Source organism: Sinohyriopsis cumingii, chromosome 17 (genome assembly GCF_028554795.1).
Source record: "Sinohyriopsis cumingii isolate HCF-2022 chromosome 17, ASM2855479v2, whole genome shotgun sequence".
Taxonomy (NCBI): domain Eukaryota; kingdom Metazoa; phylum Mollusca; class Bivalvia; order Unionida; family Unionidae; genus Sinohyriopsis; species Sinohyriopsis cumingii.
Genome location: NC_142977.1, coordinates 90,532,151 through 90,549,356, shown reverse-complemented (window position 1 = coordinate 90,549,356; position 17,206 = coordinate 90,532,151). Strand labels below are relative to the sequence as shown.

General features: G+C 33.0%; 1 protein-coding gene across 1 annotated transcript in view; it reads right to left on the bottom strand.

The window, feature by feature from the left end:
- Positions 1-17,206, bottom strand: part of LOC149779402 (uncharacterized) — a 59,930-nt gene that overhangs the window by 23,848 nt on the left and 18,876 nt on the right. The window contains exons 2-5 of the mRNA XM_089938613.1: positions 6,958-7,422; positions 5,527-5,957; positions 1,599-1,730; positions 265-455 (exon numbers count right to left, since the gene is read on the bottom strand). Coding sequence (XP_089794739.1) covers positions 265-455; positions 1,599-1,730; positions 5,527-5,957; positions 6,958-7,399 — 1,196 coding nt within the window. The 5' untranslated portion in view covers positions 7,400-7,422. The remainder of the gene's footprint in view (positions 1-264; positions 456-1,598; positions 1,731-5,526; positions 5,958-6,957; positions 7,423-17,206) is intronic.

The window sequence follows — 17,206 nt, the reverse complement described above, 5'->3', positions numbered from 1 at the left end:
CATTTGCTTTATGACGTAAGTAAAGTTATTATTATAATATTATTCTGACACCAGACTGCGGCCAGTACGTAAAAAAGTTATTTTTCTTAAAAAATAACAGAATTCGTTGAATCCATGTTAACACTCACAGTAATATCAACCACTCAATTATCTTTCGACTAAAAAAACACTGATATTTTGTAGAAAAAATTAAAAGCAAGCGAAATGGGTCGTGGTCAACCCCTATTTTAGAAAAGAAAATAATTTTCTTTGGATACGTATTACCTTGCAAAAGCTTTCTCCACGAGAGATGGCCACATCTCATTCTCGTTATCTCGTGATTTGGCACCTTTCGGAGAATTGCCATTAATAACGGGTAGATAATCATCAATGTGCACGTCCTCCCACTCCCCAAATCTCCAAAACCGACAGCGGAATACTCCATCTTCTGGGATCCAACCATCCTCAGGAACAACCTGTGACAAGTTATTCAAATTTACAAATGCATCCGAAAGGGGTGAAAACTTTCAAAAACATATATGGGTATAAATTATCTAGTGGTCTAACATGAAATAAAGTGAGAGCAATGCCTAATTCAAAAAGAAATATTGTCTAATGTTCATCAAATTTCCCAATGTGGAATTACATGATCAGGTCTGCTAGAGGAAATTGATAATAAGATGATATGACAAGGTCCCAGACTTCTTACACTGGCAGGTATTCCTAGCATCCACGCTGTGATTATGAAATCACAACTGATATGCGCAGGCAAAACATCTAGGAGGCAAGATAAACAACTACCATGAAGATCTTCTACAGCAAGCTATAGGATCTCAGGGAGGTCAAAATAAACGCTTCAAAGACTCCATCAAGTCATCTTTAAAACATTTCAACATTTTCCTTGAGTCCTGGGAAGATCTCGCACTGGATAGCAGCACATGGCGTAGTCTCATCCATACTAGAATTGCAGACCATGACTAAACATAATTGGAGAGGTAGAACAAAAGCGCGAGCAGCGTTAATATTAGAACTGCGACACCTCAGTTAATATCAGAACTGCGACACCTCAACTCTTGTTTACGAAAACCCAAAGGACCAATATTCTAAAGACAGTTCAGAACACAAATTGGCCTAATCAGACGCTCACAGTAAACAAACTAGTTAGTAATGTCACTATCATATTCGAACTCGAAGGCCGGACACACACACACACACACACACACACACACACACACACACTGTAGAACATTGGTCTTAAAATAATTTAGTGTATACTAAATTAAACAATTTAAATGTCGCACGAAGCAATTTTACATTTTACATTTCTCCATAAAGTCATAGAGAGGTAAAGATCTCGTTAATATTAATTTGGTTTTGAAAATGTAAGTTAGAAACACGTTTTTTGGAAGGAAAGGGAGAGCTGAAAACTTTTACTTGGGAAACATAATTTTTAAACGGCAAATATGTTGTAAATGATAGAACCAATATTATGATTATGTTTTAAACAGTCAGGAATTCATCCTTCTAATTTCAAATAGTAGACTTTTATATACAGTTTTTTTGAAACATCAACCCGAATCCCTAATTTCATGATTTGGATATGGAACTAAATGACTTACTCTATAAAACAGTTCCGATTTTTCAGAGAGAACGGTCACCATGGACAGGAACCAGTAAGTACCACCTGAACCATGCCCAATATCACATCTTGAAGCACCTGGAGAGAAGAGAACTGGAGCTGGTGCGAATTCCTGAAAAATAAAAACCAGAGATTCGTCAACAGGAAACAACTGAATAATTTGACAAAAATATCTTTTTTAAAAATTATTCTTCGATAATTATTGTTTTAAATAAAGCCCACTTAACTAACGTCATCAAATTTTTAAACATAAACCCACCAGAACAATGCTTGTTCGTCATAAATATTGAAAACTATGGCAATTTGGAAGATGACTATTGTGACAGTGTAGCTTTTATGATGGATGTGGTGACATAAATCATGCTGTCAAATAAAGCGTGTGATAGTAGTATAGGATGTTCTATACTACACGTTACAAACTCCTCAAAAATAAGAGGCGTATTTAGAATGATACACCACGATGTTTAGATGCCTAATAAAGATGTTTGTATGGCCGTGTTACTTCGCAAAAGATGAGGGCGATAATAAGGTATGATGACCAAATGGCTGATTTAATGCTTTCACTGAGCAAGAAATTTATTTTGACTTGCAGGATTTATATTTCATGCCACGCTATATGTCTCCTACTAAGGGGATTCTATCACTACACCAAGCATGTTTATAGATGTCTATATGCCACGCTATATGTCTCGTACTAGAAAGGTTGCATTACTACATTAAGCATGTTTATAAATGTCTATATGCCACGCTATATGTCTCGTACTAGAAAGGTTGCATTACTACATTAAGCATGTTTATAAATGTCTATATGCCACGCTATATGTCCCGTACTAGAAAGGTTGCATTACTACATTAAGCACGTTTATAAATGTCTATAAGACCACGCTATATGTCTCGTACTAAGGGGATTCTACCACTACACCAAGCATGTTTATAGATGTTTATATGCCACGCTATATGTCCCGTACTAGAAAGGTTGCATTACTACATTAAGCACGTTTATAAATGTCTATATGCCACGCTATATGTCTCGTACTAAGGGGATTCTACCACTACACCAAGCATGTTTATAAATGTCTATATGCCACGCTATATGTCTCGTACTAAGGGGATTCTATCACTAAACCAAGCATGTTTATAGATGTTTATATGCCACGCTATATGTCTCGTACTAGAAAGGTTGCATTACTACACTAAGCAAGTTTATAAATGTCTATATGCCACGCTATATGTCTCGTACTAGAAAGGTTGCATTACTACATTAAGCATGTTTATAAATGTCTATATGCCACGCTATATGTCTCGTACTAAGGGGATTCTATCACTACACCAAGCATGTTTATAGATGTCTATATGCCACGCTATATGTCTCGTACTAGAAAGGTTGCATTACTACACTAAGCAAGTTTATAAATGTCTATATGCCACGCTATATGTCTCGTACTAGAAAGGTTGCATTACTACATTAAGCATGTTTATAAATGTCTATATGCCACGCTATATGTCTCGTACTAAGGGGATTCTATCACTACACCAAGCATGTTTATAGATGTCTATATGCCACGCTATATGTCTCGTACTAGAAAGGTTGCATTACTACACTAAGCAAGTTTATAAATGTCTATATGCCACGCTATATGTCTCGTACTAGAAAGGTTGCATTACTACACTAAGCACGTTTATAAATGTCTATATGCCACGCTATATGTCTCGTACTAAGGGGATTCTATCACTACACCAAGCATGTTTATAGATGTTTATATGCCACGCTATATGTCTCGTACTAGAAAGGTTGCATTACTACACTAAGCAAGTTTATAAATGTCTATGCCACGCTATATGTCTCGTACTAAGAGGATTATATCACTACACCAAGCATGTTTATAAATGTCTATATGCCACGCTATATGTCTCGTACTAGAAAGGCTGTATTACTACATTAAGCACGTTTATAAATGTCTGTATGCCACGCTATATGTCTCGTACTAAGGGGATTATATCACTACACAAAGCATGTTTATAAATGTCTATATGCCACGCTATATGTCTCGTACTAAGGGGATTCTATCACTAAACCAAGCATGTTTATAGATGTTTATATGCCACGCTATATGTCTCGTACTAAGGGGATTCTACCACTACACCAAGCATGTTTATAAATGTCTATATGCCACGCTATATGTCTCGTACTAAGGGGATTCTATCACTAAACCAAGCATGTTTATAGATGTTTATATGCCACGCTATATGTCTCGTACTAGAAAGGTTGCATTACTACACTAAGCAAGTTTATAAATGTCTATATGCCACGCTATATGTCTCGTACTAGAAAGGTTGCATTACTACATTAAGCATGTTTATAAATGTCTATATGCCACGCTATATGTCTCGTACTAAGGGGATTCTATCACTAAACCAAGCATGTTTATAGATGTTTATATGCCACGCTATATGTCTCGTACTAGAAAGGTTGCATTACTACACTAAGCAAGTTTATAAATGTCTATATGCCACGCTATATGTCTCGTACTAGAAAGGTTGCATTACTACACTAAGCACGTTTATAAATGTCTATATGCCACGCTATATGTCTCGTACTAAGGGGATTCTATCACTACACCAAGCATGTTTATAGATGTTTATATGCCACGCTATATGTCTCGTACTAGAAAGGTTGCATTACTACACTAAGCAAGTTTATAAATGTCTATGCCACGCTATATGTCTCGTACTAAGAGGATTATATCACTACACCAAGCATGTTTATAAATGTCTATATGCCACGCTATATGTCTCGTACTAGAAAGGCTGTATTACTACATTAAGCACGTTTATAAATGTCTGTATGCCACGCTATATGTCTCGTACTAAGGGGATTATATCACTACACAAAGCATGTTTATAAATGTCTATATGCCACGCTATATGTCTCGTACTAGAAAGGTTGCATTACTACATTAAGCACGTTTATAAATGTCTATATGCCACGCTATATGTCTCCTACTAAGGGGATTCTATCACTACACAAAGCATGTTTATAAATGTCTATATGCCACGCTATATGTCTCGTACTAGAAAGGTTGCATTACTACATTAAGCACGTTTATAAATGTCTGTATGCCACGCTATATGCCTCCTACTAAGGGGATTCTATCACTACACTAAGCAAGTTTATAGATGTCTATATGCCACGCTATATGTCACGTACTAGAAAGGTTGTATTACTACATTAAGCACGTTTATAAATGTCTATATGCCACGCTATATGTCTCGTACTAAGGGGATTATATCACTACACAAAGCATGTTTATAAATGTCTATATGCCACGCTATATGTCTCGTACTAGAAAGGTTGCATTACTACATTAAGCACGTTTATAAATGTCTATATGCCACGCTATATGTCTCGTACTAAGGGGATTCTATCACTAAACAAAGCATGTTTATAAATGTCTATATGCCACGCTATATGTCTCGTACTAGAAAGGTTGTATTACTACGCTAAGCACGTTTATAAATGTATATATGCCACGCTATATGTCTCGTACTAAGGGGATTATATCACTACACAAAGCATGTTTATAAATGTCCGTATGCCACGCTATATGTCTTGTACTAAGGGGATTATATCACTACACAAAGCATGTTTATAAATGTCTGTATGCCACGCTATATGTCTTGTACTAAAGGGATTATACCACTACAACAAACACGTTTATAAATGTCTATATGCCACGCTATATGTCTCTTACTAGAAAGGCTGTATTACTACGCTAAGCACGTGCATAAATGTGTGGATATTGCTGCAGATACGATTTTTGTAACATCAATGAAGACAAAATTATGTTAACTATAATTTTTATAACATTTTCACTTTAAGATTCTATAAACATAGATCTGTAATATACCATTGGTCTTTTCCATTCTATTACTTCAGTCTGGTTTTCTATTGCGTCATCCAAAGTAAATTCCAGATCTACGAATGGGCCAGTACTGGTATTCGGGTATTGCTCATATAAACGATCAAGATCTTCTCCATTTTGCCTAAATTCAATAAAACATTCATGACCTCCATGATCTGATTCTTCGTAGCCATCAAAGTTTTCCTTACGGTTGTCCTGACGTGAATGCATAACATGGTTTGGTTCAGTTTTCCTATCGTGCTCAAGTTTTAGTTCGGGTACGGGTTCGAATTTGCGTTGCTCTTCCGGTTCAAGTCCTGTCGCTGGTTCTGGTTCTAGTTCTAGCTCATACTCTGATTCCAGTTTCTTTTCTGGTTCCGGTTCCGGCTCTGATTCCAGTTTCCTTTCTGGTTCCGGTTCCGGTTCTGTTTCTGGTTCTGGTTGCAAGACGGATATATATATATATATATATATATATATATATATATATATATATATATATATATATATACACACACACACACCCATATATATATATATATATATATATATATATATATATATATATATATATATATATATATATATAACGAGAGAGAGAGAGAGAGAGTGAAGGAGAGGGAAAGAGGGAGAATATTATCAGAAGCGTGTGTTCCCTCCTCTAAATCAAACCGGGGTACCTGCGTCTCTGCAGGTTAAGGCAACCATAGCCTTGCCTGCATGCGCCAAAACTCCGTGCCATTTCGATTAAGCGCACATCTCCATGAAGGAATGGGCATGGCGTCCAAGTAATTGACTTTTATCTTATTACACGGCCATTCTGTATTCTACTGACAGTAAACAAACCATATAAACCTATTATAGAAAGTTAGATATACTCAAGACACAGCAGAAATTTCAATCGCTCGTTTCAACAGGATGATGCGTGATGACACGAAGCTAATTCATATATAGAGCATACATATTATCATACAGGTTACATAACTGTTAATTTGTCACCTACTGAGAATCGAACATGGATCTCCAGGTTTCTGGCAACCATTGCATTGCCTGTACTCACAATACACATATCGAATTTTGTTTTCATATGCACACTTTGCTGCCTGACGGCTGTTGTATAAATAAGCTGCGATGCAAATGAAAATTTCTTACTTTTTGACTGAAAAACGACAAAAACATATCGGTTGATCAAATATTTTAGGCAAAATAAATCGATTCATAACAGAACTACAATATGCTCTGGTCTTATAGAAAGTTAAATGCTTGAAAGAATATAATTTCAAAATCCAAAAACACTTTATATTTACCTCAGTAGGTTATTTATGAGACTTTAGATGACATCGAAACATAAGCCACATATTTCCCCACCACACCACACCCCACCCTCACCTGACAAAACTTAGCTAATAATATCGCGGAACTTTAGTTAGCTTATACCTGGTTCTGGTTCCCGTTCCGTTTCTTTGTTTGGTTCTGGTTCTGATTCGGGATCTAAATACACTGGCGATCGTGGCTGGATGGATTCGCTTTGTTCCTGGCGTGTTATTTCATCCTGATGTCCCTGCTGCTGATATCCTTTTTGATGGTGATCTTGCTGATCATATCCAGGTTGATGATGATCCTGTTGGTTATTACCTTGTTGATTGTTACCATGTTGGTTATTACCATGTTGATTGTTACCATGTTGCTTATTACCTTGTTGATTATTACCATGTTGGTTACTGCCTTGTTGTTCGCTACCATTTTGGCTATAACCTGGTTGATTATAAACAGTGTTGTTGTATCCAGCGTTTCCATCATTGTTTTTGCTCCTCCTGTATTCGTCCTGCCCGACATTTCTACTTTGTGGCTTTGTTAGAGAGGTCGGTTTGGAACCCATTTTGTCGGCACATAATTAGATACCTGAAAGTAATAAAATAAACCCAACGAAACTAACAAAGAAACAAGTGATTGGCTTTATTACAATACAACTATTGGTTATAACCCTGTTAGTTATAACCAGTACTGCTGTTCCTAGACCTTCGATTATTCGTTTCGCTCCTTCCATGTTCGGCATGTCCAGCATTGCTGCTGCGCAGTTTAGCTTTTGGAAGAAAAAACAAAACAACAAAGCCCCCAACGAAACAAGTGACTGATTTTCACATAATGCAAATATTTGCAAGAAAGAAAGTGCAGCACCGACTAAAAAGACTTTCCGCGAGTTCCATCCTTTCATTTCACTCTTAATAATCTGAATAAACATGACGGAAAGCAGCTGACATTAAGGCCTTTTAGATTTGTAGGAATGATAACAACCCGCCATTACACATATCCGCAGTTATAGAAAAAATATATATCCAAGCGACTTCTACAAATTCTCACTATGAAGCATTGTGATATAACGTCCTTTCAAATTTAAATAAATGATGCAAACAATCAATTTTTTCCGACTTTACTAAAAGGAAAAAAAAATACTTTAAAGTGACATCGTTTCAATAACCACAAGCAGAATTTGACCAAATTTATCTTAAAACAACCTAGCATGAAGGACATTTAGGTTTATGCAAACTGTGCTAATCTGTTTTCAGATATGACTATCGTCAGCAAAAATAGAAAACAATCAAGCAACTTCTAAAAATATCACTGAACAGAATTTGTCCGAATTTTTGGGAGTGCATCCTGGCACAAAGGATTTTCAATTTTAAAGCCTGACGAGATCATCTACATCTACTTGTGAGCAGGATGGATAGTTTGAACTTGGTCGCTTAATTCCCTCCCCTAACAATATGAGAGAAGAATAAACTATGGATGTACTTTGGTACAATCTGCCTCAGCTTTGACTGACGCTTGATGCTAGTTAAAAATTCAGATTAGTTCGTCTTGGATTGAAGTTGTACAAAGTCCGATAATACAATGGTGTCACCATCGCTGTATCTAGGCTAACTGTATATTTCTTGTGAGGAGATTGGCGTGATTACGCCAAATAAGGAGGCATTCACTTATTGACTACAAGTCATAGAAAAAGCGAACATCATATCGATCGCATACGCCAAAATGTAAACATACGGAACAGCGCCACGTAAACCAGAACATCCGTTCTTGGTGGACTCGTTCAAATACAGCTTCGTATAGTGTGTGTGTGTGTGTGTGTGTGTGTGTGAGAGAGAGAGAGAGAGAGAGAGAGATTTGGATTTTTAACGGACTTTAACAATTTTTCAGTCATATCGCTACGATGTCTACAGTGTGGCAGTTTATAGTTACGTCTAGCACTGGGGCATCATGGCCGCAGACATGTGGCATCATGCTCCACCCAGATACATTATCCCGACACCAGGCCGACCAGTCCTAACACTAACCTCTTAATGCTGAGAACCTAGTGAGGCAGACGCTACATATAGCATTGTTTCACCCACCAAAGATTATTACAATGTGACTGCTTATATTACGGTTGACATTCAGTGACCCATCACTTGTCGGAAAAATTGAAAAAGAAATTATTTTGTTTAAAAATATGAAATGCTAATATTTTCAAAAGCTTAACAAAAAACATAATAGCTTCTTAAAAAGACTCGAATACCCATTGTATGACTGTTATTTTACATAATTATTGCATTATTATGAAATTACTGAGGTCCCTAAAAAGCCTTGAATACCCATTGTGTGAATGTTACTTTACATAATTATTTCATTATTATGAAAATGCTGAGGTCCCGAAAAAGCATTGAATACCCATTGTGTGAATGTTACTTTACATAATTATTTCATTATTATGAAAATGCTGAGGTCCCTAAAAAGCCTTGAATACCCATTGTATGACTGTTATTTTACATAATTATTGCATTATTATGAAATTACTGAGGTCCCTAAAACGCCTTGAATACCCATTGTATGATTATTACTTTACATAATTATTTCATTATTATGAAAATGCTGAGGTCCCTTAAAAGCCTTGAATACCCATTGTATGACTGTTATTTTACATAATTATTGCATTATTATGAAATTACTGAGGTCCCTAAAACGCCTTGAATACCCATTGTATGATTATTACTTTACATAGTTATTTCATTATTATGAAAATGCTGAGGTCCCTAAAAAACCTTGAATACCCATTGTATGATTATTACTTTACATAATTATTGCATTATAATGAAATTACTGAGGTCCCCAAAAGGCCTTGAATACCCATTGTATGATTATTACTTTACATAATTATTGCATTATTATGAAAATGCTGAGGTCCCTAAAAAGCCTTGAATACCCATTGTATGATTATTACTTTACATAATTATTGCATTATTATGAAAATGCTGAGGTCCCTAAAAAGCCTTGAATACCCATTGTATGATTATTACTTTACATAATTATTGCATTATTATGAAAATGCTGAGGTCCCTAAAAAGCCTTGAATACCCATTGTATGATTATTACTTTACATAATTATTGCATTATTATGAAAATGCTGAGGTCCCTAAAAAGCCTTGAATACCCATGTATGATTATTACTTTACATAAAAATTATTTCATTATTATGAAAATGCTGAGGTCCCTAAAAAGCTTTGAATACCCATTGTATGATTATTACTTTACATAATTATTGCATTATTATGAAAATGCTGAGGTCCCTAAAAAGCCTTGAATATCCATTATATGACTGTTACTTTACATAATTATTTCATTATTATGAAAATGCTGAGGTCCCTAAAAAGCCTTGAATACCCATTGTATGATTATTACTTTACATAATTACTGCATTATTATGAAAATGCTGAGGTCCCTAAAAAGCCTTGAATATCAATTATATGACTGTTACTTTACATAATTATTTCATTATTATGAAAATGCTGAGGTCCCTAAAAAGCCTTGTATACCCATTGTATGATTATTACTTTACATAATTATTGCATTATTATGAAAATGCTGAGGTCCCTAAAAAGCCTTGAATACCCATTGTATGATTATTACTTTACATAATTATTGCATTATTATGAAAATGCTGAGGTCCCTTAAAAGCCTTGAATACCCATTGTATGATTATTACTTTACATAATTATTGCATTATTATGAAAATGCTGAGGTCCCTAAAAAGCCTTGAATACCCATTGTCTGATTATTACTTTACATAATTATTGCATTATTATGAAAATGCTGAGGTCCCTAAAAAGCCTTGAATACCCATTGTATGATTATTACTTTACATAATTATTGCATTATTATGAAAATGCTGAGGTCCCTAAAAAGCCTTGAATATCCATTATATGACTGTTACTTTACATAATTATTTCATTATTATGAAAATGCTGAGGTCCCTGAAAAGCCTTGAATACCCATGTATGATTATTACTTTACATAATTATTGCATTATTATGAAAATGCTGAGGTCCCTAAAAAGCCTTGAATACCCATTGTATGATTATTACTTTACATAATTATTGCATTATTATGAAAATGCTGAGGTCCCTTAAAAGCCTTGAATACCCATTGTATGATTATTACTTTACATAATTATTGCATTATTATGAAAATGCTGAGGTCCCTAAAAAGCCTTGAATACCCATGTATGATTATTACTTTACATAAAAATTATTTCATTATTATGAAAATGCTGAGGTCCCTAAAAAGCTTTGAATACCCATTGTATGATTATTACTTTACATAATTATTGCATTATTATGAAAATGCTGAGGTCCCTTAAAAGCCTTGAATATCCATTATATGACTTTTACTTTACATAATTATTTCATTATTATGAAAATGCTGAGGTCCCTAAAAGGCCTTGAATACCCATTGTATGATTATTACTTTACATAATTATTGCATTATTATGAAAATGATGAGGTCCCTAAAAAGCCTTGAATACCCATTGTATGATTATTACTTTACATAATTATTGCATTATTATGAAAATGCTGAGGTCCCTAAAAAGCCTTGAATACCCATTGTATGATTATTACTTTACATAATTATTGCATTATTATGAAAATGCTGAGGTCCCTTAAAAGCCTTGAATATCCATTATATGACTGTTACTTTACATAATTATTTCATTATTATGAAAATGCTGAGGTCCCTGAAAAGCCTTGAATACCCATGTATGATTATTACTTTACATAATTATTGCATTATTATGAAAATGCAGAGGTCCCTAAAAAGCCTTGAATACCCATTGTATGATTATTACTTTACATAATTATTGCATTATTATGAAAATGCCGAGGTCCCTAAAAAGCCTTGAATACCCATTGTATGATTATTACTTTACATAATTATTGCATTATTATGAAAATGCTGAGGTCCCTTAAAAGCCTTGAATACCCATTGTATGATTATTACTTTACATAATTATTGCATTATTATGAAAATGCTGAGGTCCCTAAAATGCCTTGAATACCCATGTATGATTATTACTTTACATAAAAATTATTTCATTATTATGAAAATGCTGAGGTCCCTAAAAAGCTTTGAATACCCATTGTATGATTATTACTTTACATAATTATTGCATTATTATGAAAATGCTGAGGTCCCTTAAAAGCCTTGAATATCCATTATATGACTGTTACTTTACATAATTATTTCATTATTATGAAAATGCTGAGGTCCCTAAAAAGCCTTGAATACCCATTGTATGATTATTACTTTATATGATTATTGCATTATTATGAAAATGCTGAGGTCCCTAAAAGGCCTTGAATACCCATTGTATGATTATTACTTTACATAATTATTGCATTATTATGAAAATGCTGAGGTCCCTAAAAAGCCTTGAATACCCATTGTATGATTATTACTTTACATAATTATTGCATTATTATGAAAATGCTGAGGTCCCTAAAAAGCCTTGAATACCCATGTATGATTATTACTTTACATAAAAATTATTTCATTGTTATGAAAATGCTGAGGTCCCTAAAAAGCCTTGAATACCCATTGTATGATTATTACTTTACATAATTATTGCATTATTATGAAAATGCTGAGGTCCCTAAAAGGCCTTGAATACCCATTGTATGATTATTACTTTACATAATTATTGCATTATTATGAAAATGCTGAGGTCCCTTAAAAGCCTTGAATATCCATTATATGACTGTTACTTTACATAATTATTTCATTATTATGAAAATGCTGAGGTCCCTGAGAAGCCTTGAATACCCATGTATGATTATTACTTTACATAATTATTGCATTATTATGAAAATGCAGAGGTCCCTAAAAAGCCTTGAATGCCCATTGTATGATTATTACTTTACATAATTATTGCATTATTATGAAAATGCTGAGGTCCCTAAAAAGCCTTGAATACCCATTGTATGATTATTACTTTACATAATTATTGCATTATTATGAAAATGCTGAGGTCCCTAAAAAGCCTTGAATACCCATTGTATGATTATTACTTTACATAATTATTGCATTATTATGAAAATGCTGAGGTCCCTTAAAAGCCTTGAATATCCATTATATGACTGTTACTTTACATAATTATTGCATTATTATGAAAATGCTGAGGTCCCTAAAAAGCCTTGAATACCCATTGTATGATTATTACTTTACATAATTATTTCATTATTATGAAAATGCTGAGGTCCCTAAAGAGCCTTGAATACCCATTGTATGATTATTACTTTACATAATTATTGCATTATTATGAAAATGCTGAGGTCCCTAAAACGCCTTGAATACCCATTGTATGATTATTACTTTACATAATTATTGCATTATTATGAAAATGCTGAGGTCCCTAAAAAGCCTTGAATACCCATTGTATGATTATTACTTTACATAATTATTGCATTATTATGAAAATGCTGAGGTCCCTAAAAAGCCTTGAATACCCATTGTATGATTATTACTTTAGATAATTATTGCATTATTATGAAAATGCTGAGGTCCCTAAAAAGCCTTGAATACCCATTGTATGATTATTACTTTACATAATTATTGCATTATTATGAAAATGCTGAGGTCCCTAAAAAGCCTTGAATACCCATGTATGATTATTACTTTACATAAAAATTATTTCATTATTATGAAAATGCTGAGGTCCCTAAAAAGCCTTGAATACCCATTGTATGATTATTACTTTACATAATTATTGCATTATTATGAAAATGCTGAGGTCCCTAAAAAGCCTTGAATACCCATTGTATGATTATTACTTTACATAATTATTGCATTATTATGAAAATGCCGAGGTCCCTAAAAAGCCTTGAATACCCATTGTATGATTATTACTTTACATAATTATTGCATTATTATGAAAATGCTGAGGTCCCTTAAAAGCCTTGAATATCCATTATATGACTGTTACTTTACATAATTATTTCATTATTATGAAAATGCTGAGGTCCCTGAAAAGCCTTGAATACCCATGTATGATTATTACTTTACATAATTATTGCATTATTATGAAAATGCAGAGGTCCCTAAAAAGCCTTGAATACCCATTGTATGATTATTACTTTACATAATTATTGCATTATTATGAAAATGCTGAGGTCCCTAAAAAGCCTTGAATACCCATTGTATGATTATTACTTTACATAATTATTGCATTATTATGAAAATGCTGAGGTCCCTAAAAAGCCTTGAATACCCATTGTATGATTATTACTTTACATAATTATTGCATTATTATGAAAATGCTGAGGTCCCTAAAATGCCTTGAATACCCATGTATGATTATTACTTTACATAAAAATTATTTCATTATTATGAAAATGCTGAGGTCCCTAAAAAGCCTTGAATACCCATTGTATGATTATTACTTTACATAATTATTGCATTATTATGAAAATGCTGAGGTCCCTAAAAAGCCTTGAATATCCATTATATGACTGTTACTTTACATAATTATTTCATTATTATGAAAATGCTGAGGTCCCTGAAAAGCCTTGAATACCCATGTATGATTATTACTTTACATAATTATTGCATTATTATGAAAATGCTGAGGTCCCTAAAAAGCCTTGAATACCCATTGTATGATTATTACTTTACATAATTATTGCATTATTATGAAAATGCTGAGGTCCCTTAAAAGCCTTGAATACCCATTGTATGATTATTACTTTACATAATTATTGCATTATTATGAAAATGCTGAGGTCCCTAAAAAGCCTTGAATACCCATGTATGATTATTACTTTACATAAAAATTATTTCATTGTTATGAAAATGCTGAGGTCCCTAAAAAGCCTTGAATACCCACTGTATGATTATTACTTTACATAATTATTGCATTATTATGAAAATGCTGAGGTCCCTAAAAAGCCTTGAATACCCATGTATGATTATTACTTTACATAAAAATTATTTCATTATTATGAAAATGCTGAGGTCCCTAAAAAGCTTTGAATACCCATTGTATGATTATTACTTTACATAATTATTGCATTATTATGAAAATGCTGAGGTCCCTTAAAAGCCTTGAGTATCCATTATATGACTTTTACTTTACATAATTATTTCATTATTATGAAAATGCTGAGGTCCCTAAAAGGCCTTGAATACCCATTGTATGATTATTACTTTACATAATTATTGCATTATTATGAAAATGCTGAGGTCCCTAAAAAGCCTTGAATACCCATTGTATGATTATTACTTTACATAATTATTGCATTATTATGAAAATGCTGAGGTCCCTAAAAAGCCTTGAATACCCATTGTATGATTATTACTTTACATAATTATTGCATTATTATGAAAATGCTGAGGTCCCTTAAAAGCCTTGAATATCCATTATATGACTGTTACTTTACATAATTATTTCATTATTATGAAAATGCTGAGGTCCCTGAAAAGCCTTGAATACCCATGTATGATTATTACTTTACATAATTATTGCATTATTATGAAAATGCAGAGATCCCTAAAAAGCCTTGAATACCCATTGTATGATTATTACTTTACATAATTATTGCATTATTATGAAAATGCCGAGGTCCCTAAAAAGCCTTGAATACCCATTGTATGATTATTACTTTACATAATTATTGCATTATTATGAAAATGCTGAGGTCCCTTAAAAGCCTTGAATACCCATTGTATGATTATTACTTTACATAATTATTGCATTATTATGAAAATGCTGAGGTCCCTAAAATGCCTTGAATACCCATGTATGATTATTACTTTACATAAAAATTATTTCATTATTATGAAAATGCTGAGGTCCCTAAAAAGCTTTGAATACCCATTGTATGATTATTACTTTACATAATTATTGCATTATTATGAAAATGCTGAGGTCCCTTAAAAGCCTTGAATATCCATTATATGACTGTTACTTTACATAATTATTTCATTATTATGAAAATGCTGAGGTCCCTAAAAAGCCTTGAATACCCATTGTATGATTATTACTTTACATGATTATTGCATTATTATGAAAATGCTGAGGTCCCTAAAAGGCCTTGAATACCCATTGTATGATTATTACTTTACATAATTATTGCATTATTATGAAAATGCTGAGGTCCCTAAAAAGCCTTGAATACCCATTGTATGATTATTACTTTACATAATTATTGCATTATTATGAAAATGCTGAGGTCCCTAAAAAGCCTTGAATACCCATGTATGATTATTACTTTACATAAAAATTATTTCATTGTTATGAAAATGCTGAGGTCCCTAAAAAGCCTTGAATACCCATTGTATGATTATTACTTTACATAATTATTGCATTATTATGAAAATGCTGAGGTCCCTAAAAGGCCTTGAATACCCATTGTATGATTATTACTTTACATAATTATTGCATTATTATGAAAATGCTGAGGTCCCTTAAAAGCCTTGAATATCCATTATATGACTGTTACTTTACATAATTATTTCATTATTATGAAAATGCTGAGGTCCCTGAAAAGCCTTGAATACCCATGTATGATTATTACTTTACATAATTATTGCATTATTATGAAAATGCAGAGGTCCCTAAAAAGCCTTGAATGCCCATTGTATGATTATTACTTTACATAATTATTGCATTATTATGAAAATGCTGAGGTCCCTAAAAAGCCTTGAATGCCCATTGTATGATTATTACTTTACATAATTATTGCATTATTATGAAAATGCTGAGGTCCCTAAAAAGCCTTGAATACCCATTGTATGATTATTACTTTACATAATTATTGCATTATTATGAAAATGCTGAGGTCCCTTAAAAGCCTTGAATATCCATTATATGACTGTTACTTTACATAATTATTTCATTATTATGAAAATGCTGAGGTCCCTAAAAAGCCTTGAATACCCATTGTATGATTATTACTTTACATAATTATTTCATTATTATGAAAATGCTGAGGTCCCTAAAGAGCCTTGAATACCCATTGTATGATTATTACTTTAAATAATTATTGCATTATTATGAAAATGCTGAGGTCCCTAAAACGCCTTGAATACCTATTGTATGATTATTACTTTACATAATTATTGCATTATTATGAAAATGCTGAGGTCCCTAAAAAGCCTTGAATACCCATTGTATGATTATTACTTTACATAATTATTGCATTATTATGAAAATGCTGAGGTCCCTAAAAAGCCTTGAATACCCATTGTATGATTATTACTTTAGATAATTATTGCATTATTATGAAAATGCTGAGGTCCCTAAAAAGCCTTGAATACCCATTGTATGATTATTACTTTACATAATTATTGCATTATTATGAAAATGCTGAGGTCCCTA